The following is a 26,392-nucleotide window of genomic DNA, read 5'->3' as shown; positions in this document are numbered from 1 at the left end:
TAGGCACCCCACAACACCCGTTCGTCAGAACGGTTACCTGAAGTTTATTGCGCTCTATTAATATAGTTTTATAATTATTTTAATTATCCCTTTTATATTCATGTGTTTGATATAAAAATGATAAGAATTAAGTGAGAAATGTTTATTTATTTACAAGGGAGGACGGACTTGACTCAGAATCTGACTCTGAGGCCTACGTACCCTGTGATGGGGATCAAAGTCCACGTAGTTCGGGCTCAAAAATTTGTTGGTGAAAATATTTTTGAAGAGAAATTAATTAGAAATAATTCACCATTTTACAAATAAAACAATTTCTGAAATTTGATAAGTGTGTTTTAAATTGCAAAAGGTAATTTAATTTTAATTATTTTCTTATTTTTGAATTTTTTTTTAAAAAGGAAGGATTTAAAATTATTTTTCTTTATGTTTTATGATTGAGCATTTTAATCACAGTACCTGCAGAACCTTATTGATTCATGCGGTAATGCAATTGCTCTAAATATCTACGGAGATTCTGAAATCTCACACGATAAATGAGTTTGGCAATTTAATTTATTTATTTATATTCTTATGTACATTTTAAGTGTTAATAATAATTTTTTAGCATGTAGATACATGTTTTTAAAGAATTTTAATCATCATACCTGCAAAAGCCTTATTGACTTATAGTAATATGATTATCCTAAATATCTACAGAGATTCTAAAATCTCACACGATAAAGTAATTAAATTTAAACACGTCTTTAATTTAATTAATATAATATTTAATTTATATATATATTTTAAAAACTTAATCGTTATATCTGCAGAGTCTTATTGACTCACACGATAATACGATGATCTCAGAAGCCTACGGAGATTTCAAAAATCTCACATGACTAAAAGATATAATCAGTAAATATGGTTACAAGTTAAATGCATTAATTTGATTAATTAATTTTTAAATTGTGTATTATATGATTATAAAAAAAATGAGAATCACTATATCCGTGAGGACTCATTATCCCACACGATAATGTGATTAATTTAAGTCCTTACGAAGATTCTTAAAATCTCACATGGAACCTAAATGGGTTATTTAGATTATAAAAAGATAGTTAGTTTTAACGGTTGGTCATTGAAACCATTGATTATGCATATGAATTAGATCTCTATACCTGCGAAATCTTATTGATTTACACGGTATGAGACCACTTTAAATGTTTACAGAAATTCTTAAAATCTCACACGACAAGTAAATGATTAGAGATGAAATTTTCTCTTATTCATTTCATTTTTAAAACTGGGTAAGAATCGAATTCTCTCCCTTCTGCCTTTTATAAAATAGGCTTGTCATAATAAATGAAATTGTACATGTAATCGTGATAGAGAATGCCATATGATATGAGTGTAGCAATATTAATGACAAGTAAAGGACCTTAGCACTAATGGAGATAAGGAAATAATGCTCATACATGTTAATATACACACTTAAAGACCTTGCTTAATAATTACACTAATCCTCTATTTGAAGTGAAATTGTGCCTAATAATCAAATTTAGCTTAACTATGATAGGAAGCAAAAATTATTATTTGCAATTTCTTTATTTTTCTTTTTCAAGCTCTCTTTTCTTAAAAAAATATGACAATTGCAATGAAATCATTTGAGAACTAAAAAAAAAATGTGTGGGACAGGTATTTAAACATGAAAAATAAATTTGAATCGAACGTGTGCCTTTCAAATTCAAAAGCAAGAAAGCAAGGCAAATCATACGCATAACATTCTGTTCTCTCAATAATAAACCAGCGATCATTAAGAGGAAGAAGAAAGATGACTATACCGAATGACGTATTCCCCTCCTCTCTTCGTTTCTTCTTTCTCTCGGCCTTTGCTTTCTTTTCGGTGTTTTTTCGGCCTCTGCTTTCTTGTTCAGCTTTGAGTTCTCTCCCTCACGTTTCAGCCTCTGTTTTTTTTTGCCAGAAACACTCCTCGCCTCTTCTCGGTTTCCCTCCTTTTCTCTGGTCAGAACAGCCCCTTCTCCCTCAGCCTCTATTTCACGTCTTTCGGTCTCTCCCTTTCTCCGTTTTCACGCTCTTATTTCTCCTTCTCGGTCACTCTTCTCTTCTCTTCTCCTTCGGTTTTTCGTGCTCTGTTTTCTGTTTCTTCTGTCTGTCTGTTTCTCTCACTTTTTTCAGTCCAGAAAAAACCCGTCCCGCCTCTGTTTCACGCTCGGTCTTATATAGGGGATGGAAGAGGTGAATTCCTGCTTTCCTGCTCCGCTTCTTCCTTTCTGCTGCGTTCTTCTCTGTGCACCCGCGTCTCTGCTCTGTTTTTCTTTCTTTTTTTGTCTGTGTTGTTCTGTTCTATTTCTTCTCATTTTTCTGTGCTGTCCCATCTTCTTTCTCTGTTGTGCCGTCTTCAGCGTATGTGCATGTGTCCTTGGTTCTGTTTTTTTTTGCTAGCCGATAGCATATGCGTACGTGTTCCGGTTGCTTGCTGTTTTTCTGCTTTGTTTTGCTTCTTCTGTGCCCAACCGAAAGCGTACGTGCGTGTGTGTTCTCTTTTCTATGTTGCATGTGTATGCTCTGCACTTGTTGTTTTTTTTTACCTTGCATGCGTGCTTGTTTCTGTGTCTCTGTGCTGTTACAAAGCCGAAAGAGCTGTGTGTGTGTGTACGGCAGTCTATTTCTTTTCTCATTTCCTCTCTCCAACCTACCAACATGTACGTCCTGCTATCCCTTCTTCTCTTTTTTTTTTTTAACTTGAAGAATTAGATTAAAAGGAAGAAGAAAGAAAAGAGAAAAAGAAATTAATTTTGAGTTAAATCAAAATATTTCCCTCTCTCTTTTTTAAAAAAAAAAAAACAGATTAAAGAGAGAAAGAAAAAGATAACAAAAATTAACTCTCAAAAGTTGATTCTTGAATATTTTGAATGATTGGGATAATTTGGGAGAGATTTTCTTTTCAAGATTGAACACTTTTTTTTATTTTGTTAAATTATCATTATTATTATTTTTTTGAAAATATAATCTTAAAAAGGGATTAAATTTCATTTTTATATTTTTTATATTTTTTTGATTTTTTATTATTAAAATTTTAAAAAAAATGCCCGGACAAAATACGGTGTTCACACCTTGCAAATGTTCATTGTTGAGCATTACTTTGGTTGGATACAAAGGACCTGTTTTTTGGAACATTAAAGAGGATCTATGATGAGAGGAATTTGATTTGCTCGTGGAAATCAAGGAATAGATGAAGAGTTTGATAGAAATGAGTTACCACATGCAATAATTTGTGGCCCAAAATATATTGATGCTTTGTTATTCATAAATCATGAATAAAAACAGTTCATTTTTGGGACTTACTTGCATAAAAGTGTTTAGTTGTGACTTGTGATTGTGATTCTGTGATCAATCAAATATTCAATATTCATCAATTTGGACTTTGTTTTATTACTCTGAAAGATGCAGTTACTTTTTTTTTTTGTGCATGGACTTTTTTTTTTTAAATTCAAAACTATCTTATTTAAGGCACTGTCATGTAAACCAAGTTGTTGATGGCTTGGCTAAGCAGGAAATTCATATTACAACTTTCTATGACATGGCACCTCAATTTTTTAGGGACCTAGTGCACAAAGATTGCTTGGGATTTCAATCTCTTACTGTTTAATTTTACTTCTATTTAAAGGCAATAGAAGGTTCAACGATGTACAAGATGATGTTCAGCAATTTAGTTATGCATGCTGAACTTTCTGTTAATTTGGGCCTTTATTGTCATTTTTTCTCATCTGGAGGTTCTGAATGTGATTCTTTGTGCTTTTTTTATTTAAAAAGGAGGAATAAAGTACAAGATAGTATAAGTTTGAAAGCATTTGTATGTGCCAACCAAAAAAAATGAAGCACTACTTTAAAGGCAATGAATTATGAGGGATAAGATTTAAAAATTTTTTTGGGAGAAGATCAAACTATATTAGATAATAAAAGTACTTGTAATAAAATGTTATAGTTTAAAGCTGTTATAAGAAAACCATGAAGAGAAACTACAAAAAATATAGAACATGCTATGCGAGACAAAAAAAAAATTATTGTACCTTGAACTCTAGAAGAAGTGATTTGATATCCAAGAGGATCAGATTAGTGGAATCTTTCAAGAATAATCTTAAAAAGTAGTGATTTTTTTTTTTTTTACCATTTTAATCATACAAAGTGAAGCCACTTTAAAGTATTTTTGTTAATCTTTTCAGCTAGTTAAAAGTTAACCTATATTTTAAAGAGGATAAATTCATCAATTTATATGACTCATGATGCACCAAAAAATATAAAACATTTTAAAAAATTAAGATTTTATTGAATAAACTTATTTCAATATTATCCTTTTTTTTTATTTAATTTTTCATCTCTCTCTCTCTTTTCACTATTTTATATGAAGAGTATTTTTGAAAATTTATATTTTTATATTAAAAAAATTAAGATCATTAAGCATATTTAATAATAATTATTAGTATATGATATTTTTTTCAAAAGGATCTTATATTGTAATTTGATATTGATAGAGTATCATCTTTTAAATTTTTAATCTCTTCATGTAATTTCTTATAAATAGAACTCTTCTTTACATAATTTAAAACAAAAGTTTGCAAGCTTCTTCTTACAAAATATATTGACGACCAATAAAATTGCTTCGTTTTGGTGCAAAAAATAGTAATAATAATAACGAGCAGTACACGTAACGTAACGCCGCAATAGACATAAATTGCCTAATCGAATTAGGTAGCCTTGTTATGGCTTTACATAATTGAAGTACGTTCATGAATGAGTAGAAAGTAGAAACAGCTTGCAAATTGAGAGAGTCAAATGAAGAATTTTGGCCGAAAATGAAATAAAATATGTAGTTAATATTATGAAGGATTGCTTGCTTGTTGCTTGCCAGTCGTTGAAGATGCTGTCCTCCACGTTCTATCCCGCCAAAAACACTGCTAAGTTATATGCTCTTTCAGTTTTTTAATAAATCATTTTTAAGTAACTTATTAAAATAAAATTAATTTAGTTAGAGTAATAAAATTATCTTAAAAATAAATCATGTTTCAATTTTGCCTCTAAGTCTAAAAAAGAGTTGTTTGAAATGTTAAAAAAGTTTTCTTAGGAATGGAAACAATGCACTTTTTTTTAGAATTTTTTAAAAGGTAGTTTTAAAATAGTACATTAAAGATAAAAGCAAGGCAAAATGACTTATATAAAATATCCAAAAAAAAACTTTTTAGAATGTGATTAATAAAAAGGATCAGCGGGTAATACTAAATTCTTGTCATTAATATATATACACACACACTCCTACTCTTATTTATAAAGGAGAAAGAGAAATTTTTTTGGCCATATTACTAAGTCATGCTATTAAATTTTTATCAAGAAATTTTTGTTACACCCTCCATTTAGTGTTAGTAAAAAAAACATTATTAAAATATGAATATTTAATATAAATTAATTAAAATCTTATCAATTTTTAGATAATTTTATTGAGTTTTAAAGTTTTCCATCATCTTGATAAAACTGTGCCTAGTAGAATTTTTTTTTTTTTTTGGGATGAGTTTAGCCCGAGAAAATTAAACAGTGCCTCTTTAGTGGAAGGCTGGAAGCAGCATGATTATTGGTCAACTCGCATAATATTTTATTAATTTAAATAAATCAATATCTCATATCGTCTAAACATGTTTGATAATTCGACATTTCGAGCTGATGATATTTATTTTATTTTATTTTAGTTTTTAGTTAAGGTAGGAAGAACATGTGATTGGGATAATTAATTACAGAACCATGGAGTACTTGAATATAATATTGAATTGTACTATAGGTTAATGTGAAATGTAGTGTTGTTGGGTCAAGTTCATGCCTCCATTCCTTGTTTGGAGTGTTTTTTTTTTTTTTTTGGAACCAATTATTATGATTGCTAACTGTATTTTAAAGTGTAATATTTTTAAGGATTACATGAATAAATTATCACTTATATTTTTTAGATATATTTATCTGGTCTTATTTATAAATCATTTTTAACATGCATATTTTGTCAAAACTAAGAAAAATCATAAAACTCATTAATTATATATAAAAATTTAATAAATTTTTAATTTTACTCCTATAAAATATGCATTCTTTAATAACATGCTTTTCCTCGTCAACATTTAATGAAAAATAAAAAAAATTAAAATTATGATAAAAAATTAATGACATGTAAATAAAATAGGAGGGAGTATAAATTAATTTTTTGCACTATCATAAGAAGTTTTTTTTTTTCCAAGAAGAAACACAAATAAATTGATGATACTCAAAGTTTGTGAATCAGCTAAATCTTAGCATTTAACAGGCTAGCTAAATAACAAGCGTGCTTCTCTGTCGAATAATGCTTTTAACATGTGTAATAACGTTCTCCTCCAGCCCCACTTCCTTCAATAAATGCAATGCCTAAATGGGCCCTGAATATTTAAGATTAAAAAATAAATAATTTTTAAATAATGTAGAGTTTTATAAAAAGATATTATTTTATAGAGGTTTTATACTTTTATAGAAAAGTAAATATTATTGTTGGCTATTTTTAAATAGAGTTAATAAACATCCTAGATTTTAAACTATTGCTTGGATAACATTATGAGTTAAGAATTATTGAAATGTGCAAAATCTCAAAGATTTTCTCCCTTCAACTTTTAAATTTTGAGCATTAAAAACCTTACTGTTAAGTTAAAAATTAAAAATGGTAATTACTTTTAAAGAACAAAATAAGTATACATCACCATGCAATTAGGCTTCACAATTATAAAAATAACGGAATGGTGTTGTTGCCAGAGCATATAGATCCTTCCATGATGAACATCCGTTTTTTGTAACACCTTAAATCCAGACTCTACACAACATTACAATTCATGAGTTTTATTTTGCTGAATCAATGTGCGTGTGTATAACATTGTTAAGTGCATTACATGTCATCATTTCCATTCCAGTCAGGGGACAAGAATACTCAACCTTTTTTTCCATTAACCTCATGTTATCCTTAAATTAATAGTAGTGTATATATATACCTATTAATTTTATAAAAGAGATCAATATTTCCCTAATCTGTTAAGTTTTAACCTTAGAAATTATTCTAATTTGATTGATTAATAAGAGCATGTTGAGCATATAAAGCTAAAACTAAGAATGTGAAAATATTAATTCTGATATACATTTTTTAATTCCTGATTGAATATGATATCTTTTCCTATTTAATTAATTACGTTGAAATCCCAAAAAAAAAAAGTGAAAGAGAAGGCAAAATACATTTTGTCTTGTTCATTCTTCTCAGTCAGAAAGCTACTCATATCATTTGAGTTAATTCTACTTGATAACTGAATACATAATGCTATATATGAAAAACCACATCATCATTTTATCACCTTCTCTTGAGAAATTTGTTCTTTTTCATCACTTGTGCAGATTGGGTACCTGAATGGTTTTCAGCAATTTTTCAAAAAGGTAAGTAGTGGAATAACGGTTGAAGTGACATTAGAAGAGCTTAAATAGGATAGTAGTCCCTCGCCTCTGAAATAATTGTGACGTTGGAGTTGTACATGGAATAAGAAAGTTAATAAATAGATCAAGTTTTATCAAAATGCATTAATGGTATTTTACTTAAATTTATCTTACATTTTTGAACGGAAGGAATAACTATTTTAAAAGGGAAGGAGTAAGAAGAAGATCAGTTATATTGTTACCTCTTTTCTCTCTTCTCCCCAAACTTTTGCAACTACTTGATGAAGAAGTGTTGGTGAAAGCTTGACCTGATGAGGAGTAGGAAGTAGTGGGGTCGGGTGACATTCACTTGCATCTCTTCTTTACATATCACTCTCCACCCACATCCCAATATTTCAATGTTAGAACTTTGAAAAGTAGAAAGTAAAATGTGAAGGGAATTGTTATGAGGTGTCAGATGTTGCCAACATGTTTTCTCATTTAATTCCAATACCATTAATATGCACAGATGAGAAGGAGTCTTATAAGATTCCCAAATATCAATATCATGTGCCCACTCTTTGCATATATAATCATCTCCTGCAGCAGCCTTACTACCCCACCAAATCACACCACTCTCACCTGAGACATGGAGGCATACTACAATTCCAAACCATTCACTTTCACGGAGATATAGAGGTATGTCCACTTTTATCTCACATTCTCGTCTGTACTCATCCAAAAGATGATATTCTTTACTTGTACAACATGATGGTAATTTGCATCCAGCTGGTATAATTGCAACAAAATCTCTTTGGGGCAGACATTCTGACTGCACTAATACTAAACTGTTATTCTCATTAATTAATTACCCTTAATGGGAGCATGTCCCAAATAATACACACGAAAAAGAGATAGATAGTCATACCTTAACATGCTTGAACATCAACGGTGGAACAAAATAACTATCATGCCTCTCATGATCAGAATTTACATATTCAATTTGCCGACGATACTAAGACGAAGAATTCATTATGTTATGTATGTATAATTAAAAAAAATACACACGAGTCATTAATTTTAAATAGATTGTAGGAAGACAAACATATACCTCATGGTCATGTGAAGCAACCAAATTCCATACTTGTCGACCTGATAAAGGTTCCATTGAATCACAACCAACTGCACTTAACCGAATCAACTGTAGTGGAAGCCTTGGCAATGACTTGAGCCTTTTGCAATCATCCAAAAAAAGATAGAGAAGTCGAAAGAGACCAGAGAAACAACCCGTGGGCAGATTAACAAAATCATTTCCTCTTAGATCCAATACAATGAGTGATGATAAACCACTAATATTATCAGGAATTGATCCCTCATTTAAGCCACAACATAGTAAATATAACTCTGTTAACAACGTAAGATTCAAGCAAAAAATTTGGTGATTCACAGGACTAGTCTTCACTGACTTGTAGCAGCCACTCAATTTCAAATATCCAAGACCTGTCAATGAATCAAGTGATTCTGGAAATGTAGTTATAGCAGTACCACTCACATCAAGATATGATAGTTTCTTCATGCCTTCCCCAAACTCTGGGAACATTGCAACTTTTCCACACCTACTTAGATCTAACTTTTCTAAAGAATTTGTTTCCCATTTTCTTGGTAGGATTTCAAGATTGCTACACTCACTCAAGTTCACCTCAACTAGCCTTTTCAACTCTCCAAGTGAGCGATGAACCATGACAAGGGATTGACAGGAATAAAGATTTAAATGTTCTAAATTTGGAACTCTTGAGAAGTCCAGAGTTTCAATCAAATTGAAAGAATTGCTTAGATCAATACATTTCAACTTTTCCATAGGCTAGACAAATAAAAGATATGAGAGTTAGCCTCACTAAACGATATATCAATAAAACATGGACACAAACATACTTTTAAAATAGATAATATTACATGGAGTGTTAATCTCACCTGTCTACCATTCCAAAGGTGTTTTATTTTGCTCTGCTGCATTTTAATATGAACAAGTTTATCCAAGGGAAGTGGGAGAGTTTCAAGAGGAAATTGTAGCCAATGAACAACTTTCAATGCACTAGAAAGTTTCAATTCCCTTGGTAAGATGAGTTCACAATCGGCTGCATTCATTATGAGCAATCTAATATTATTCATCTTTGAAAAGGCCTCAGGGTGTACTTTTCTTTTATGTAAGTTCCCATAAAATCCTCGCATAACAATAACTTGTGTTGCTTCAGATCCCTGACAATTGCCACAAAAAAAAAACATCAAAATGATAAGAAAGTAAAGTATATATAACTAAAAACTTGAGATCTATGTTAACAAAATGAGATATTATATTTAGAAAGTTGCTTTGTTTCATATTTAAGTAATTTTTTTTTCTTTTAAAAGACAGAAATTAAAAAATTTGTTTGAATGAGTATTTCGAATCTAATTATTTCTAAAATTGTTTTCAAAAAAAATATAAATATCATAAATCCATTTTCATTTTATTTTTCTTATTTTCAAAATACATTATATTTGATTATTGAAAACTAAAGTTACATCGACCAATAATTACCATAAAACATCACCATTAATCACTAGTAGCCATCATTATCAATCAATTTTAATTCTAAAGCTAACTTTAAATCAGCAAAATCAAACAAATTTTATTTTTGTCTTGTTTTGAAAAACAAATTTAAAAACTATATTGCAAAACACCTTTTAAAAACAAAATATGAGAACAATTTTTGTTTTGTTTTCAATGCACTAGAAAGTTTCCATTCCTTTGGTAAGATGAGTTGATTATTAGTGTACTCTATTATGAGTAATCTAATATAAATCATCTTTAAGAAGGCTTTGGGGTGTGCTTTTATATTTTCTGCGTTCCATCAATAATATCCTTCCATAACAACAACTTGTATTGCTTTAGATCCCTAATAAAAGTGTCAATTGTCAGGAAAATAACATGAAAATGATAAGAAAGTAAAGTATAATAAAAACTTGGGATCAATTTCTATTAACAAAATGAGATGTTTAGAAAGTAAGACACTCACCATGTTATTTTCCAATACTTCTTTAATGTCCTCTAACTTCCACAACCTGCTACGGTTGCCAACATTGGGAGATTCTTGACGAATAATATCCTTACCCAATTCTTCAAGTAAATCATGTATCTCTAAAGTAGAATATCCCAAAAAATCTTCTGTTTCAACTAGTAAAGTTTTTTCAATCAAGACTTCTATTCCAATTGTCGGGTTTAGATCACAACCTTTCAAAACTTGGGCCACTTCATCTTTTCTCCAACCCCTAAAAAAACAAGCAATATCTAAAAATATTGTCTTTTCTATCTCATTTAATCCATCATAACTTATTTTAAGTATTTTAAGAATATTAATATCTAGAATTTTCTTCAACCTATCCAAAGTATCGATCCATTCATCTTTACTTCTTCCGCAAAGAAAAGAACCTAGAACTTTAAGTGCTAAAGGAAGACCTGCTGCATATGCAACCACAGATTTAGATAACTTCAAATAACCTTCTTCAGGATGATCTTTGTTAAATGCTTTCTTAGAAAAAAGTTGAAGAGACTCAACTTTCTCCATGGCTTTCATCTCATATATTTTCCCTCCACATGAAGTGAGCACATGCTTATTTCTTGTTGTGATAATTATTCTGCTTCCTTTACCAAACCAATTTGAACTTTCAGCCAACTTCTCTAATTGACTAGTATCATCTAAATCATCAAGGACAAGAAGAACCTTTTTATTGCAAAAAAGCTTTCTTATCATCTTCATTCCTTCATAATCATCATGAATTTTCTTGTTTATGCCAAGATAAGAAAGAAGTCTTTTCTGCAAAGAGACTAGGCCTTTTGTTTGCAAAGTTTCTCTAACATTGGCAAGAAAGCAATACATTTCAAATCTGTCAGAGATTTGTTCATAAACAACTCTTGCAAGAGTTGTTTTGCCGACACCACCCATACCCCATATCCCAACAAAGTAAATGTCATCCAACCCAATCTCTAAGCATGACATTAGATCAACCATTCTTCGCTTTGTGCCAACCAGATTATCATCATAAGATGGTAATTGGGAGCATAAATATTTCCATATTGCTCCCACTACTTCATCGATAAGGTGCGCTTCGGGCCTATAAAATAAAACAATAATGCAAAATATGACTTTCTATGAATATTGTCTACTAAAATTAGATATAATGTTGCAGACGGTGATGGGGAGATAATTGAATTGTGAATTCGTGGGCAAGAATTGATCAAATGGCCTGCTAGAATAAAAAATTCGATGACGATTTTTTGAAAAAATAAACTTATCAACAAATGTTTCTATAATTTGTGATATATGAGCTGTAATTCAGTTAATTTGCTCATCCTTTTAAATTTTATCTTTCTGAACAAATTAAAATCATTAAAAACGAATACAAGTAATAAATACAAATAAAATAAAAACATTGGATGGAGATGTGAATAGAGTTTTAAAATTCAAGTCGTAAGTATGATCAAGCCAAAAAAATTAAAACAATTAAGTAATTGATATGAGCCTTACTGACCCCATTTATCAGTGAAGACTAAGTTTAACAACTCATGAAATGAATAATCTCCATCTATTTCACCAAAACAAATTACAAAGTACTTATACGTGTTTTGCTCAAATATAAACGATAGATAAACGAATAAAACGACACTGAATGAAAACATTTATTGTTTAATTCTATTTCTTATTTTCTACAGCAACTAATAATCTTTAAAATATGGTCAAGTCATTTTGAAAAATAACCTACCGACTTCTGGTGTCCCAACCAGATATGTTTCCAATTTCAGATAAAGAGTTTTTCCAAATCTGCACTGTGTCCATGTTTCCTCTGTGTCTTTTTCCATGATTGGCCAGAGCTTCTCCGAATCTTTTTCTTTGATTTCTTACATCAGATGGATCTACGTCATAGAAGATTGGAAAAACTCGTCGACCCATTTCGTTCATGCTTGCAAGAATTTGTTGTAGTTCGTCCAAACACCATTTGGAATCTGCATAATTTTGAGAGAGAACCACAATTGCGCAGCGAGAATCCTTAATTGCTTGAATGAGTTGTGCTGATATAACTTCTCCTCTCTCAAGTCCTTCATCATCTCTAAAAGTTCTTATCCCACTTCTAGTGAGAGCATGATACAAGTGATCAGTAAACTTCAAGCGAGAATCTTCTCCTCTAAAACTCAAAAAAACGTCATATTTCCAAGTTAGAGTTGAATTAGAAGCACCAGAGGTTGAGGAAGATTCTTCCAAGACAGTGTTCGCCATTGCAGGTTTGAATTTCTTGGTGGTTGTGTCCAAATTTGAGATCTACACAATCAAAATCATATCAATAATTGCCAAAGAAAAAGAAAAAAGAATATCAGATCCATGAACCAGAACCAATGGATTTAAAATACTCCCCGCACAATGCTGGATGGATGCAGCCCAGCTATGAATGTTGTTGAATAGATCAGAGATCTGAGTTTCCTCTTTACTACTTCATACTCAGTGCTGTGATTTGACGTCACTGAACTACAAGCTGTGGAGAGAAACCAGAGAGATGTACAGCTATAGAGGAGACCCAAGCCAAGACCTGTTTTGCCCGTCAATGACTTTCTTTTTTCTATGTCGTTCAATTTACTCAATCAAAAGTGAACTATTTCAGAGGGAACCATCTATTTACTGTTATGCTTGGTATTGTGAATGCACATCTGTATTAAAAAAAAATACTATTTCATTTAATTTACTAGCCTATGGCTGGGTATATGCTGGAATTGAAATATGATTTTAAAATATTAGCTTTACTCTAGCGTGTAGATACCTAGAGATGAAGGAAAGAAAAAGAAGGGGGTGAAAAGGTTGGATGCAATAACAGTTATGTACAAAACTTTGAATTCATTGTCTGATATGTTTTGTCATTGTCGTGTCTGATTGGTGCTTCATGGGAACCCAAAGCAAATTGCTGTATCTAATTGATTTATAAATTTATCCTTCTTAGCTCTTCATTTAATATGTGTAAAAATTTACTCAAAAAAAAATATGGGTAAAAATTAAACATGGTTTGAAATAAATAAATAAATAAATTATTGGTTTAATGATTTACTGATTTTATTAGTTTTCGCTGATTTGATCAATTTTAAATTATTGCCAACTAATTTGCAATTTTACTCCCAATTTATGGAGTGGATCATGCTCCGATAATTGTTTCACCGGTTAAAAAGTATGCTTCTCCCAAATGTAATTTGTTGAGTTGCAGTGATAACGACTTGGCTGAACTTTGGGGCCTTCTTTTTGGCCTTAAGCTGGCATGGGATAACAGATATCGTCGACTTCTTGTCGAGACGGATTCTACAGAAGCTATAGAGAATGCGAAGATCCCTCCCAACCCTGAACGCAGTGATAGGATCCTAATCGAGGAAATCAGACAACAGCTTGATTGGGATGGGAAGTCCGCATCCAACACGTTCAACGAGAATGTAATCAGGCTGCTGATGCGTTCGCGAAGCTTGGATTTGATGCGATGCCCGGTGTAACATCCTTGATTTTTAAACTGAATTGATTAAGCCTGAACTTGATTAAATTAAGTATACTAGTGAGGTGTGTGGCCAAAGATGCTTAATAGGCATGTTTGATAATGTTTCAGTCCTGAAAATGGGTTCAAAAGAAAATCGGGTTATCCAGGAATAAAAAGAGGAAAGAAATCTAAAAGAAAAAGCTCTGTATCACGTGCTGCTAACATGTCTAGAGAGGTCCTCTCTATGCCATGTGCCGCGGCGCATTATATGTCCGTCGCAACGCATGGCCACTTTTCTACAAAATAAGATTGCAAAAAAAGATTATGCAAAAGAAAGAAATGAAGATATATGAAGGATGGGTGATAATGCTCTCTGTTAAGGTTTGAGAAATTCGAGCATTAAAAGTATTTTGAAGCTCATAAATATTAAATGTAAGCTTCCTACACTCAAAACTTCCTAGTTCCTTCCATTTTCTTAGTATTGAAAGTTAAGGTTTGTTTGGTAATAATGATTTTCGATTCATATAAACTATGGGTCTGAACGCATTGACTTAAATAAAGTTAATGGGAGTAGATCGAGCTAATGAAACATGGTGTTTATGGAGCTATGATGATTGGTAATTGGGGAGCATTTAATATCCAAAAATTCACCATAAATATGTTATTGGGGACAAAGTGATTTCATTAATGACCATTAAAGAGTTCAATGAAGTTAATGTAGACTAGAAAAAGCTAACAAACCCTATGGGTATTCTTTATATGAGTAAAAAATGAATTTTAAACATGAAGAAGTAATGAGTTAATAGTGAAAATTAACCCAAATGTGGATATTGATGAATTTCATTATAAATGTTTGTGGAGTGACTATTTTTAGTACTATTCAAGCTTCTTAGAAGTTTTGAGAATGAGTATTTGAGGGGTGAAAGCTTTGACCTCTCAAAGGTTTGAGATAATTGAAAAAATTTTACAATGTGCTTTTGTGTCTCAATTAATTTATTAATTAATTTTTGATAACTTAAATGTGTAAAATTGAATGGAATACAAGAGTGGCTTGATTTGTTTGAAAACCCTCTATAAAGTGGCTAGTTAATGAAGTTTATGATTCTATGTGTTATGTGGAATTCCATAAATACTTGTAAATAGAGTTCAATGATTTGGAAGGTGAAAAGTTCAATGAATATTGTTATTTTGGGAGTTCTATAAATGTTTATGATGTGGAGTGTAATGATGTGACTTTCTACTATGAGAAGTTCAATAAACATGCATATTGTTGTAGAGTTTAATGAAAAGTATTTTTGAGGAGTTCAATGATTGATTTATGCATCTTGTTTTGATTATCATGTGTGAAATGAGTACAGTGATATTGTTACGCATGCTTATGTAGTGAATACTTGCATGCTATAAATTATTACATAAAGATGCATTGCATAATCGTAAGAGATGGGAGTTTGCCTAGGTAGAGAAGTAAAGATCTAAATCCACGTGGTAGGACTCCCATCAAAGTGGATGGCTTGCCTGGATCATTTATATACTTATTATCCTACTTGTTCAACGAGGGACTGTCTTACTAGTTCAATGAGACACTTGAACCTAACTAACTATCTACTGATTCAACGAGAAAGTTAGTTTAGGGAGAATGACACCCCATAATGTGAGAAAATAAGAGCAATCATGTTTCACAAGTGAGTTGGAAAAAACCTTGGTCGGGTGACCCCTCATAAATATTTAGGCTAAGGAAGTCTCGGATTATAGACTATCCCAGTTTGTTACAGCCTATGGTTTCAAGTTAGAGGAATAAGGAGGATATAAGGAAAATGTGATCATGCATATAATGAGAAAAAGGGCATATGATTGTAAGTATTGTAACCCTCATGTTGATGACAGCGAGTTTAACTCAATTCGATGTGAAACTATGTTAAAAGATCATGATATTAGTTCTCTTCTTGTATGAAATTATATTTACTATTCATGATCCTTTAAGCATGTGCAATTATGTTTAAAAATGTGGATTTTATGCTCTAGAGAATGATATATAATTTGAAATCATATTTAATTAGTCACTTGCATTTAAATTAATTGATATGCATTAATATAAGTTAGTTGGACCTTGGTTACTGAGTGATTGAACTCACCCTATTATCTTCAATATTACAGGGAATAGCTCAAGAGGATCGGACAAAGGAAAATTACCAGAGGCATAGGATTGTTATCCTATTAGTAGGCCTCTTTATTTTAAATATTTATGTGTAAATGATGATTAAAATTGCCAACTAAAAATTATCCATTTTTGCATCTTACTTGCACTACGTGTATTGTGGGTTATAAGTGTATTTTGGGTTTTAGGATATGTGTTTGTGATTTATGGCATTGATAGTATAGTCAAAATACTAGTGCAAGTAAGAGTTGAGAATAACTTGAATAGTTTATGAATTATTTGATGAAATGGGTATTTTAACTCCCCTTTCTATTTTTGAGAATTAAGGGGATGAGTGTTGAGAATGTGATTTATAAGCATTTTGCATGATGTGGTGCGTTGTGTAAATTAGTTTTGTTATATTGTACGTGGTCTAAGTGGTGTCAATAGCTCTTGGCTTTTGGTGAATTATTTAGACACTTAATTTTGTGAAAAATGTAGTAAAAGTGTAAGTTCTCTAAAGAGTATTCAAATTTCAAATATGTAATAATTTGGTTATGGAACCAAAGCCATTAGTTAGAACTCGGAAAGAGCTTTTCGTATACACCTAGCTCACATCAATCAGATGTCGAATGGAGAAATGAAACACGTCAAAAGTTACTCTAAAAGCTGTCAAACCAATTGTAAAAGTTTGTTATCATGAATCGTGCAATGTGACACGACACATTGTGCAATGAGCCGCGGTGATGACACAAAGACAAACAAGCCGCAGTGCTTGTTCAATGAGCCGCAGTACATACCCCTAAAAATCACATAATTGCATTGTTTTGTGATTTCTTAGCATGTGCATTGAACCTTAAAGTAATCTCATGCTTCTACGTAATTATAAACTTTAATTTATAAATTTTGAAATTTTTTTAAATGGATTTAGTTTTGAAAACTTGGGGCATTATCTTTATAACTTATTTGCAAACTTAATAAACTTATTTTTACCTCAATCCAATTTTTTTGATTAATTGAAATTTGAAGTTAATTATGAACTGTGAGGGAGGATATTGCACCTAGCTGTCATATTTTCCGTCAGCCTCCTTGCAAGGTTTGCCATGTCATTGAGCAAGAATATACTACTGTGGTTTGTAATGGCATTGCGTAGGCAATGATTTTATAAAAACTAAAAAAATTATTGGATTAATGATTCAATGATTTTATTAGTTTTAGGTGATTTCATCAATTTTAAATTAGTGCAAACCAATTTGCAATTTTACTCCCAACTTATGGAGTGGATCATGCTCGGATTATTGGTTTCACCGCTTAAAAGTATGTTTCCAAAACTTATTATAGTTTTGTCTCTACATAGATTTGGTAAATGGATTACGTACACTACTCACTCAATGAATATTTTATGTGATACAATAATTACATTTTGATTTAATTGAATGGTTGATAAGTTTTATTATTTGGATAAATTTATATCATATAAGTCCTAGTTTATGCAAAGTATACCACTCCAAAATAAATGTATTTTCAAATGAATAGAAAAAATATTTTCAGCCTTGCATTAAGTTTTCAAAAGTGAAAAAATATATTAAAATAATAGTTTAAATCTTTACTATATAGAAAGGAGAAAGGAACAACGTCAAAGGGAGAAAAAAGGGAGATGAGCAATTATTAATAATCATCCATTTAGTCTTTCGGGTTTGACTTAATTATTAATTTATTTTTTTTAAATTTAATTTTTATCAATATGATTTCTCATGTTTTTTAAATTATCATGTTAATTTTTAAATTTTAAAACACTAATTGATTTTTAAATTTATCTAATATGTAAATTATATTGATGACTTTACGTATACATGTAGATCACCTGATATTTTTGGGGTAGTAGACCATTCAAGAATGTTGATTTATTGCATATGCCTACTTGACAAAATACCTTCCTTCCATGCTTATATTTCCGCAACCAGATTGACCAATTTTCAAGATGAGGAAGAGATGTGGGAGATGACTATCTAAGCAATTTGTTGGAGTTTGAATTTGCAGACCAATGGAAAATATTGAAAAGGTATTGATATTGACCTTGAAATTCATCTACCAAATTGTTGGTCTTAGGGCAGATTCTATGATGCGAAGCATTATTTCTAGCAGACTAGATAAGATTGAAGAGAACATATTTCTTTCTTAAAATTTCAACTTCATTATCTTTAAGAAGTTCAGTGCAAAGCTCGAGGAACCACGTGTTAACTATTGAATCCTCAGAGAAAGGGGGGCAAAGAAACAGTTAGGATTTAAAAAATGAAAGTTCACTATCTATTAAGAATGATAGCGGAATATTTCAGTATGATTGCACTTTTACCAATAAGGGCTTAGGCTTGTTTAATATTTTTGCAATAATTAAAAAATATTGATAATAAACCGTGTTGTGAATAAAATTTTGGATCATTTACCTTATAAAAAGTTAGATGTTTCAACGTTTTGATATTTTTTAAATATTAAAATTTCAACAATTCATCTTGTCATGGAAATGAAGAGAGGAGTGAAGACACAATTCACATTATATGATCTGAAATATATAAAGAGTCTTCCAATTTTTATGAATCCATTATTTAAATTAATACTTAGATTTTCCTTATTCTATTCTTAGTTAAAATAATTTTTTACAATATTTATTATTTCGATTATGATTTTATGATTAATACTAATCAATTTTTTTTAACAAATTAAGTCGGTATAGATGGTAAAGATCTAATTATTTTTTAAACAAATAATTGGCGTTCAAATATTAACTCTTGTACATGTAAAAAAACCTATTTTATAAGGTTTTATACAGGCAAATGTTTGGGGATTCCGAGTATTTGGGAAAAGACAAAATACCAAGCACTTGCTTTTGTTCAAGGTAAGGTCAAGTAGGTCCATGGTTTGAGCCACAAGCATCTTTCATATGCCGGCGGAGAGACTATGATCAAATCTGTAATTAACACGATCCCAAACTTTATTATGACTTGCTTCAAATTCCCCATTAAAACCTGCAAGGAGTTAAATAGCTTCATTTCTAATTCTTGGTGGGATGGCTCTCAGGGCAGTGGCAAAGCTCATTGGGTTGCATGGAATAAAATGACAAAGCATAAGCATGAAGGAGTTACAGATTTTGTTGTGCATAATGATGCTTTATTAGCCAAAACCGCTTGGCGGCTTCTGCAAAATCCTAATGCTCTATGGGCACGAGTCCTTAAAGGATTATATTTTCCTAAAACAGATTTCTTATCAGCTACCAAGGGGTATAAGGCCTCTTGGTGCTGATCGAGAATTGTGGATGGAAGACTGTTCTTGGACAAATACCTTTGTTGGCAAAATGGCAATAGTAGAAGTGTCAATGTTTGGCAAGATAGGTGGATCCCACCTCTGAAGAGTCACAGCCTACCTATTTGTGAAGATCCTGAGTTGAATAAAGACAGTGTGGTAGATTGCTCTATTGAAGATCGACAATGGAATCTCTCTCAGATTACCGGTTTCATAAGAGAGGAATTTGTCCAAGCCATTAAACAAATACCTCTATCAAGTAGAGAGAGATAGAGAGGGAGAAGATAAAGTGATTTTGGTGCCTGCAAGAAATGGTATATGTAACGTCAAGGCTGGATACAACAGAGCACACTCGAAGGAGGTAGAGAGGACTGATACAGCCTAGGTTGCACAGATACGGGTACGAGTATCGGATACGATACGACATGATACGGGGATACGGCAAATTTTTAAAATTTTAAGATACGGGTACGGCAATATATAATATTTTTTTATATAAATGTAAGTAATATGTCAACTATCAAAATGTATAGCAATCCAAAAAAATACAAAATACTATCAAATACATCACATTTCATCATCCTCATTTTCCATTACATTACTAGGCTCTCCTATAATTTCTTGCTCTAAAATGGGTTCATCAAGTGACAAACTTGCCATCTCAAGGCTATTGATAGCATCAAATGGCTCCATAGTGTCTCCACCAATATCCCACATTCTACTTTGCCCAATGCGATACTTTCCACTCTTCCTTGACAAGAGACGAAGATTAGTATGCACAAAAACTAAGTCTTCAGCTCTTTTAGGAGTGATCTTGTTTCTCTTCAATGAGTAGATAAAGGAGTAAGTGCTCCAATTTCTTTCACAATAAGAGGAAGAGCACGGTTGGCCTAGAAGTTTCAATGCAAGCCTCTGAAGAATAGGGGTGAAAGAACCATAATTTAACCACCACCCTTTAGGTTCTAAATTCCACCTATCTTGCAAGCAATCAAATGATGAATAGAAGTCTAAACTTTCAACAAATTTTGGGAACTCTTGAAAGACTGCCTTTCTCTCCTCAGGATCAATAAAGTCCCTATAAAGGCACTTTACTCTCTCAGATGATATTTCATTATCTAAATGAGGCGGAATTCTATTGGGAGCACCTTCAAGTCATTGGGGTGTATAATACCTATAACATTTGCAAACAAAAAGGATTAAGAACAAAACTAAATAATTCATGAATGAAAAATATTGCAATAGTAATATAACTAACCTAGGATTCAATGAATGTGCAAGATAATGAAGGGGAGTGCAACTTTTTGTCCATCGATCAATAATGATCCTATAAACAACATCAAAGAAAGCTGAATACTCAGAAAGCTCCTTATTCTCATGCTTGTAGATGGACTCCTTCACTTGTTCTATCATTGAATCCCACATTTCATAAATTAAATGAAGTATAGGCTTATTTGTGTCAGCCATCCGAAGCATGTCATAAATCGGTCCAGTGAAAGAAAGTATATAATCCACCTTATCCCACCAAGAGTCATTAAGGATCAAATTTTTCACTGTGGCTGCCTTTCCAACATCATCTTCCTTATAAGCATTCCATGCTTCACTCATCACCATTGTACGAAGTGAAGTTTTAATGAGCTTGAGTCTTTTGAGCATAACAATGGTGGATGCAAAGCGAGTATCAGCTATGGCAAGTAATTTTAATGGCACAAATTCATTAAAAATTGCCAATCGCATAGAATGACACATGATAAATGTTCTAATAAAAGCAGCATCATCCTTAACCTCCTCTATCCAATGGCATTCATCATACACAATCTCATTTGCCTCTGTGTTCTTTGCTGCACATATGTTCTTTAATGCAAGATTAAGCGTATGCACAACACATGACGTCCAGAAAATAGTGGGATACTCAGCCTCTATAAGCCTACCTGCTGATTTGCAAACAGATGCATTGTCAGTGATTATTTGAACCACATTTTGAGGCTTGACCTCTTCAATCACTTGACGCATCAAGTCAGCCATATAATGTCTGTCTTTATATTCTTTGGATCCATCAACTGCCTTCAAAAACATGGGATCCCCATCAGACACAACCATAAAATTAATCAGAGGCCTCCTTTGAGCATCTGTCCAACCATCTGTGACTATGCTCACTCCTTTCAAACTCCAAGTTCCTTTAATTGGTTCAAGTAACTTCTCTGTGTGAGCTCTTTCTCTTTGCAACAATGGACCCCTTAATGCATTATAACCAGGAGGTTTGTATCCAGGAATGATGTTGTTCGCAGCATATTGATATGAACTAATGAAATATGGATTGCGTGACAAATGAAAAGATAGACCACCTGTATAAAACATTCTTACAATTTCAGCATGTAGATTTTCTCTTGCCCCTTGTTGGAAGGCCTTTTCTAATGGACTTACTGCCCTTCTCTTGCTTTGGTTGCTTTCACTTGTCATAGGATATAAGGGATATGAACCTTCAGCCGAGGGTGGTAATGGCACTTGCTTTGACTTGGTTTTATCATTAGCATCTTCTTGTAATTTTCTCATCTCAGCTAGGCAATACTCATCAACTTTCGAGCATATAGCAATTCCCTTGCCAGAAGTTTTTAACAAGTGCCACTTAACTCTAGAATAAGAGCCATTGAATTCTTTGTTACAATAATTGCACCTCCAATATCTATTTCCACCTCCTGGTATGTCTCTATTTTTATTCACCAAAGTGACATAGCACCATAAGGGAGTTCCATCTTTTTGTAGCTCATTTATAGAAGAAAAACGGGCTGCTGAATTAATACTTCCCCCAGAACTATTTGCTGTAGCCATAGCTAATTAAAAAAAATTGAGATAAACTAAAATTAAATATGACTAAAAGCATTGAAATGCAGATTGAGATTTGAGCAAAATAACATGTAACATAAAAATAAAAAGCAAGCAGGCATTAAATATAAATTCTACACATGAACATTGCAATCTAATATGTTAAATTAATAAATAAGAATTAAATTTAGAGAAGAGGGTAGAGTATGAGCTTCGGTCAAAAGAAAAAAAAACTGGACATGAGAGTTGAAGCAAAGTTTAAGTCTTTAAGATGAATCAAAACTAAAATAAAAAATCTATTCATTTTTCAGTTTCGGGCTCGTGACAGCGTGAGAGACAGAGTTGAGAGTTGAGAGACACGAGAGAGAGAGAGAGAGAGAGAAGTGTAAACCAGTGAACGGACGAAAGACCGACGCCGGTGAGCTAAGCAACCAAGAATGCGCAGGAGCAAGAAAGAACCAGGCGCACGGCAGGTCGGCAGCTTGTTCCAAAGGTTCGCGGAGGAGAACAACGGCGCGATCTGGGAAGGTTCGATCTGATTTCGCGAACTGAGTGTAAGAGAATGACGGCCGACTGATTTTGCGAGTTGGGAGAGAAGTCAGAATCAGAAGTGAGTGAGGTTCGATCTGCTTATTTAGGCAATTTTTTTATGCAAAATGCAGCGTCCAGCGTCGAAGCCATGTCAACCGTGTCAACGTCGTGTCTTGCCGTGTCGTGCCGTGTCGCCCAAACAAAAAACGTATCGGACACGGACGTACTCACACGGAGCGAGTATCCGTGTCCAGTGCGTATCCGACACGGATACGGCACCAAAATTGGCGTATCCGTGCTTCCTAGTTCATACAGCTAGCTCATCTGTAGCAATAACTACTGACTGGAAAAATTTATGGAGCATTAGTATGGTGCCACGCATTAAAAATCTTGCATGGAGGTATTTAGCTAATGCAGTGGCTATTAATGAGGAGCTTATAAAGAGAAGAAGATGGAATACTGATCTTTGCCCAGTCTGTGAAATGAGATAGGGACACTGGAACATTGATTATTTTTATGCCCTTGGGTTCAGTATGTATGGCTTGGCAGTGTTTTTCCTATGAGAATTGATCCGCGTAGAATTACAAGCTTCAAGAATTGGCGGAATGTTATCACTGGTTCTAGAAGTCACTTCACAGAATATGACATCGCTCATATATGTCGTATACTGTGGTTTAATCATGCAGCTCCTGACTCACATGAAGCACCGATATAAGTATAACTATCGAATACGATACAATATGATATACGGACACAATAATTTTTAAAAATTTTAAAATACGGATACAATTATATAAATAATTAAATATTTAGATACATATATATTTTAATACAATAAACGGTTAAGCAAATGTTAAAATTAAAAAAATATAAAAAATTTATATTATCTAAATGCAAAATCCATAACACCATAACATAAATTGTAGGATTAACAATAACATCACCAGTAAAGTTAAAAGAAAATGAAAAAAAAATATTACTGCAGTGAGACTAACTTGTGTGATTATGAAAATATTAATAGCCAAATTGCAATATTTTTCTATATCTGTTTTTCAGAATTAATTTAAGCCACTTTTCATTATTAATTTTTTCACTTATAACAACTTTAGCAGCAAAATTTCAGTGTTTAAAGCACGACTATATGCCCGAAGATAGCGACAGAATGGAAGATGTGACCAGAGGTGGGCAGTTACAGAATGGAAGAACTGACTAGAGAAGAAGCGCCGGAAACTTACCTCGGAGAAATAGAGCGACGAAACCCATTTCTGATATGAGGAGGCCGGAGAAGAAGTGACGGAATACAGAGGTGAGGTCGGAAAGACGCTGAAATCGTGACTGAGGAGGCGCTGGAAAGATGATGCGACGGCGGCCGTGGGTCGGAAGACAGAGAGATGCTCACACAGTCACACGCGACAGATTTTGTAGAAATTAGATGAAAGGGAAAAGGATCGACTTCGACTTCTTTAATCTGCGAACAATAGATGATTGGATTAGCTGGAACTTGAAATAGGGTAAAAAACCAGAGTTTTAAATGAATAATGGATTATTCATGGTTCTATGCTGGAATATCTGGAAAAGAAGGAATGAACGGATATTTGAGGGGAAAAGTCGCTTCAATGAATGTATTATTGCCCAGGCGAAGGGCATGATGAGTTGTTTGGAGAGGGTTCAAACAAAGACAAGTTCCATTAATTGGCACGGAAATGGGATTCAGAACTGTGACCTACGATGGAAACCTCCAGAGACAAGTTGGGTGTCACTCTGTGTTGATGGTGCTTTCTCGATGACGCAACAGACTCGTGGGTGTGGCGGTCTGCTGAGGAACTCGGCTGGGCAATTTATCACAGGGTTTAGCTTACATTTAGATGAAGGTGACCACTTATCAGCAGAGCTGTGGGCTATTTTAATAGGCTTAAAGATTGCTTGGGATGCTGGAGTTAGGAAAATCGTGGTGGAGTCTGATTCAGCAGAAGCCATATCATTGACAGAGGTTACCAACTATTCTATACATCCTGACTGTCATATAATTATGGAAATTCAAAGCATGATCCACCGAGCATGGGAGATTAGAATTTGTCAAATTTCTCGTGATGCAAATGTTGCTGCAGATCATTTGGCGAAACAAGCTCTTGATGCGTGGCCTGGGTTGCACATTCTTAGCTTTCCCACGGAGAGTCTTAGACGTTGCATGGATAGCACTTGTACTGTAAATGAGTCTAGAGTTTAGGCTCATCTATTTCTTATCAAAAGGATCGACTGGATGAATGAAGCAAATAGGGCTTCTAATTTTGGGGGGAAAAAAGCCAGCAAAAACGCAGAGGGCCGTGTCCAACCCGTGTCTACCCGAACCCGCCCGTGTCCGACAAAAGATAAAAAAGCAGACACGCCTCATTCGCGTCCTGAACGTGTATCCATGTCGGATACGTGTCCGACCCGGACACGGCAGCATTTTGGGAGTGTCCATGCTTCTTTCTCCCAATTGCTGTAATATTGAAGGCTAACAGTGCAGTAGGAGAATTTTGGAGAGTTTGTGCTCTGGATCAGATCAACGAGGATGCTTGTGATGATAATGCAGCAACAAAAATGGATATTACCCTTAGTTGTCTGCTTGAAGATCATTTGTGATGGTGCATATCATAAGAAAGATAGTGCAGCAGCTCTTGGAATTGTTTGTAGAGATAAAAATGGGGAATTCAATTGGGGGTTTGTGGAAAAAATAAAATCTCTCTCTGCCTTCATGACTGAGGCACTGGCATTGATGCTGGCCTTTGACTCGGGTAATCAAAAAATTCATTTTTGAAAGTGTTTGTGCTACACTTGTCTCGTTGTGTGAAGAAAGGCCAGACTTGATCTATGTGAATGGTGCTGTCGAGGAATTATTCAAGACATCCTTGATTTCAAGGCTTCCAATGTTAGGTTCACTATTAATTTCACTCGACGTGAAGGTAACAAGACAGCGGATCATCGAGCTGTTGGTGCTTGTAAGGATGTGTACCCTTTTGGGTGGGTGAATACACCATCACTTCTTTTATCTTCTATTCTAACATTGGATGCTGTGGAGGCTGAAAGGGATGTTGGTGTTCCTGATCCACTGGACGCTGGATTAAGTATGGGCTGATTGTGTTTCTTATTGTTGCTGTTGTGTTGTTTGTTTCCTTGACCTTTCTTTTGCTCATTTGGCTTTGTGCTTTTGTGGTTGTTGTTCTCTTTTCCTTTTCGGTGCTGGTGTTTATGTTGTTGACATTTATTATTTGGTTAAAATATATATTTAATTTTTTTTAATTTTATATAATTTTTTATTTTACTTCCTTAATTTTATAAAGTATTTTTTTTAATTTTTTAACCTTTACATTATTAATTTTATCTCAATAAATTTTTACATTAAACTTTTAAATATTAATAAAATATTTTAAAATATTGATATATTAAGTTTAATTTTTTTTAAATAATAATGATTGATATAAAAATAATTATTTAAAATTAGGGGTTAGAAGATTAAAAAAATATTTTACAAAATTAAATAATTAAATTAAATTTTATATAAAATTAAAGGATTAAAAATATACTTTAATCTTTATTATTTTTTTGGTGGAATGGTGGCAAAAAAAAAATGATTTT

General features: G+C 32.8%; 1 protein-coding gene and 1 long non-coding RNA gene across 2 annotated transcripts; both read right to left on the bottom strand.

The window, feature by feature from the left end:
* Positions 1–7,285: 7,285 nt before the first annotated feature.
* Positions 7,286–8,472, bottom strand: LOC129295426 (uncharacterized). Its single transcript, XR_008589573.1, has 3 exons — positions 8,384–8,472; positions 7,719–8,287; positions 7,286–7,449 (listed from the first exon to the last, which is right to left on the bottom strand). It is a non-coding gene; the product is annotated as an uncharacterized LOC129295426 (long non-coding RNA).
* Positions 8,473–10,726: 2,254 nt separating this feature from the next.
* On the bottom strand, positions 10,727–24,222 carry LOC129295428 (disease resistance protein RUN1-like). The gene is made up of 5 exons (XM_054933947.1): positions 24,010–24,222; positions 12,905–13,071; positions 12,253–12,806; positions 10,922–11,604; positions 10,727–10,761 (listed from the first exon to the last, which is right to left on the bottom strand). The coding sequence occupies exons 1-5, from the start codon at positions 24,035–24,037 to the stop codon at positions 10,727–10,729; spliced, it is 1,467 nt and encodes a 488-aa protein (XP_054789922.1). The 5' UTR covers positions 24,038–24,222.
* Between the last annotated feature and the right edge of the window lie 2,170 nt (positions 24,223–26,392).

This window comes from Prosopis cineraria, unplaced genomic scaffold (genome assembly GCF_029017545.1).
Source record: "Prosopis cineraria cultivar Desert tree isolate PC_DT_omini unplaced genomic scaffold, ASM2901754v1 PC111, whole genome shotgun sequence".
Lineage (NCBI taxonomy): Eukaryota > Viridiplantae > Streptophyta > Magnoliopsida > Fabales > Fabaceae > Prosopis > Prosopis cineraria.
The sequence above is the reverse complement of the archived record's forward strand: the minus strand, read 5'-3'. Positions and strand labels throughout refer to the sequence as shown.

What these genes read in the sequence shown, in the direction of transcription:
- LOC129295428 (XM_054933947.1), bottom strand. Translation starts at nt 24,037, where the DNA reads ATGGGTTTCGTCGCTCTATTTCTCCGAG. An exon ending in CGTCGCTCTATTTCTCCGAG is followed by an intron (nt 13,072 to 24,009) that starts GTAAGTTTCCGG and finishes CGGGCAAAACAG; the next exon opens with GTCTTGGCTTGGGTCTCCTC. An exon ending in GGCTGCATCCATCCAGCATT is followed by an intron (nt 12,807 to 12,904) that starts GTGCGGGGAGTA and finishes TTGATTGTGTAG; the next exon opens with ATCTCAAATTTGGACACAAC.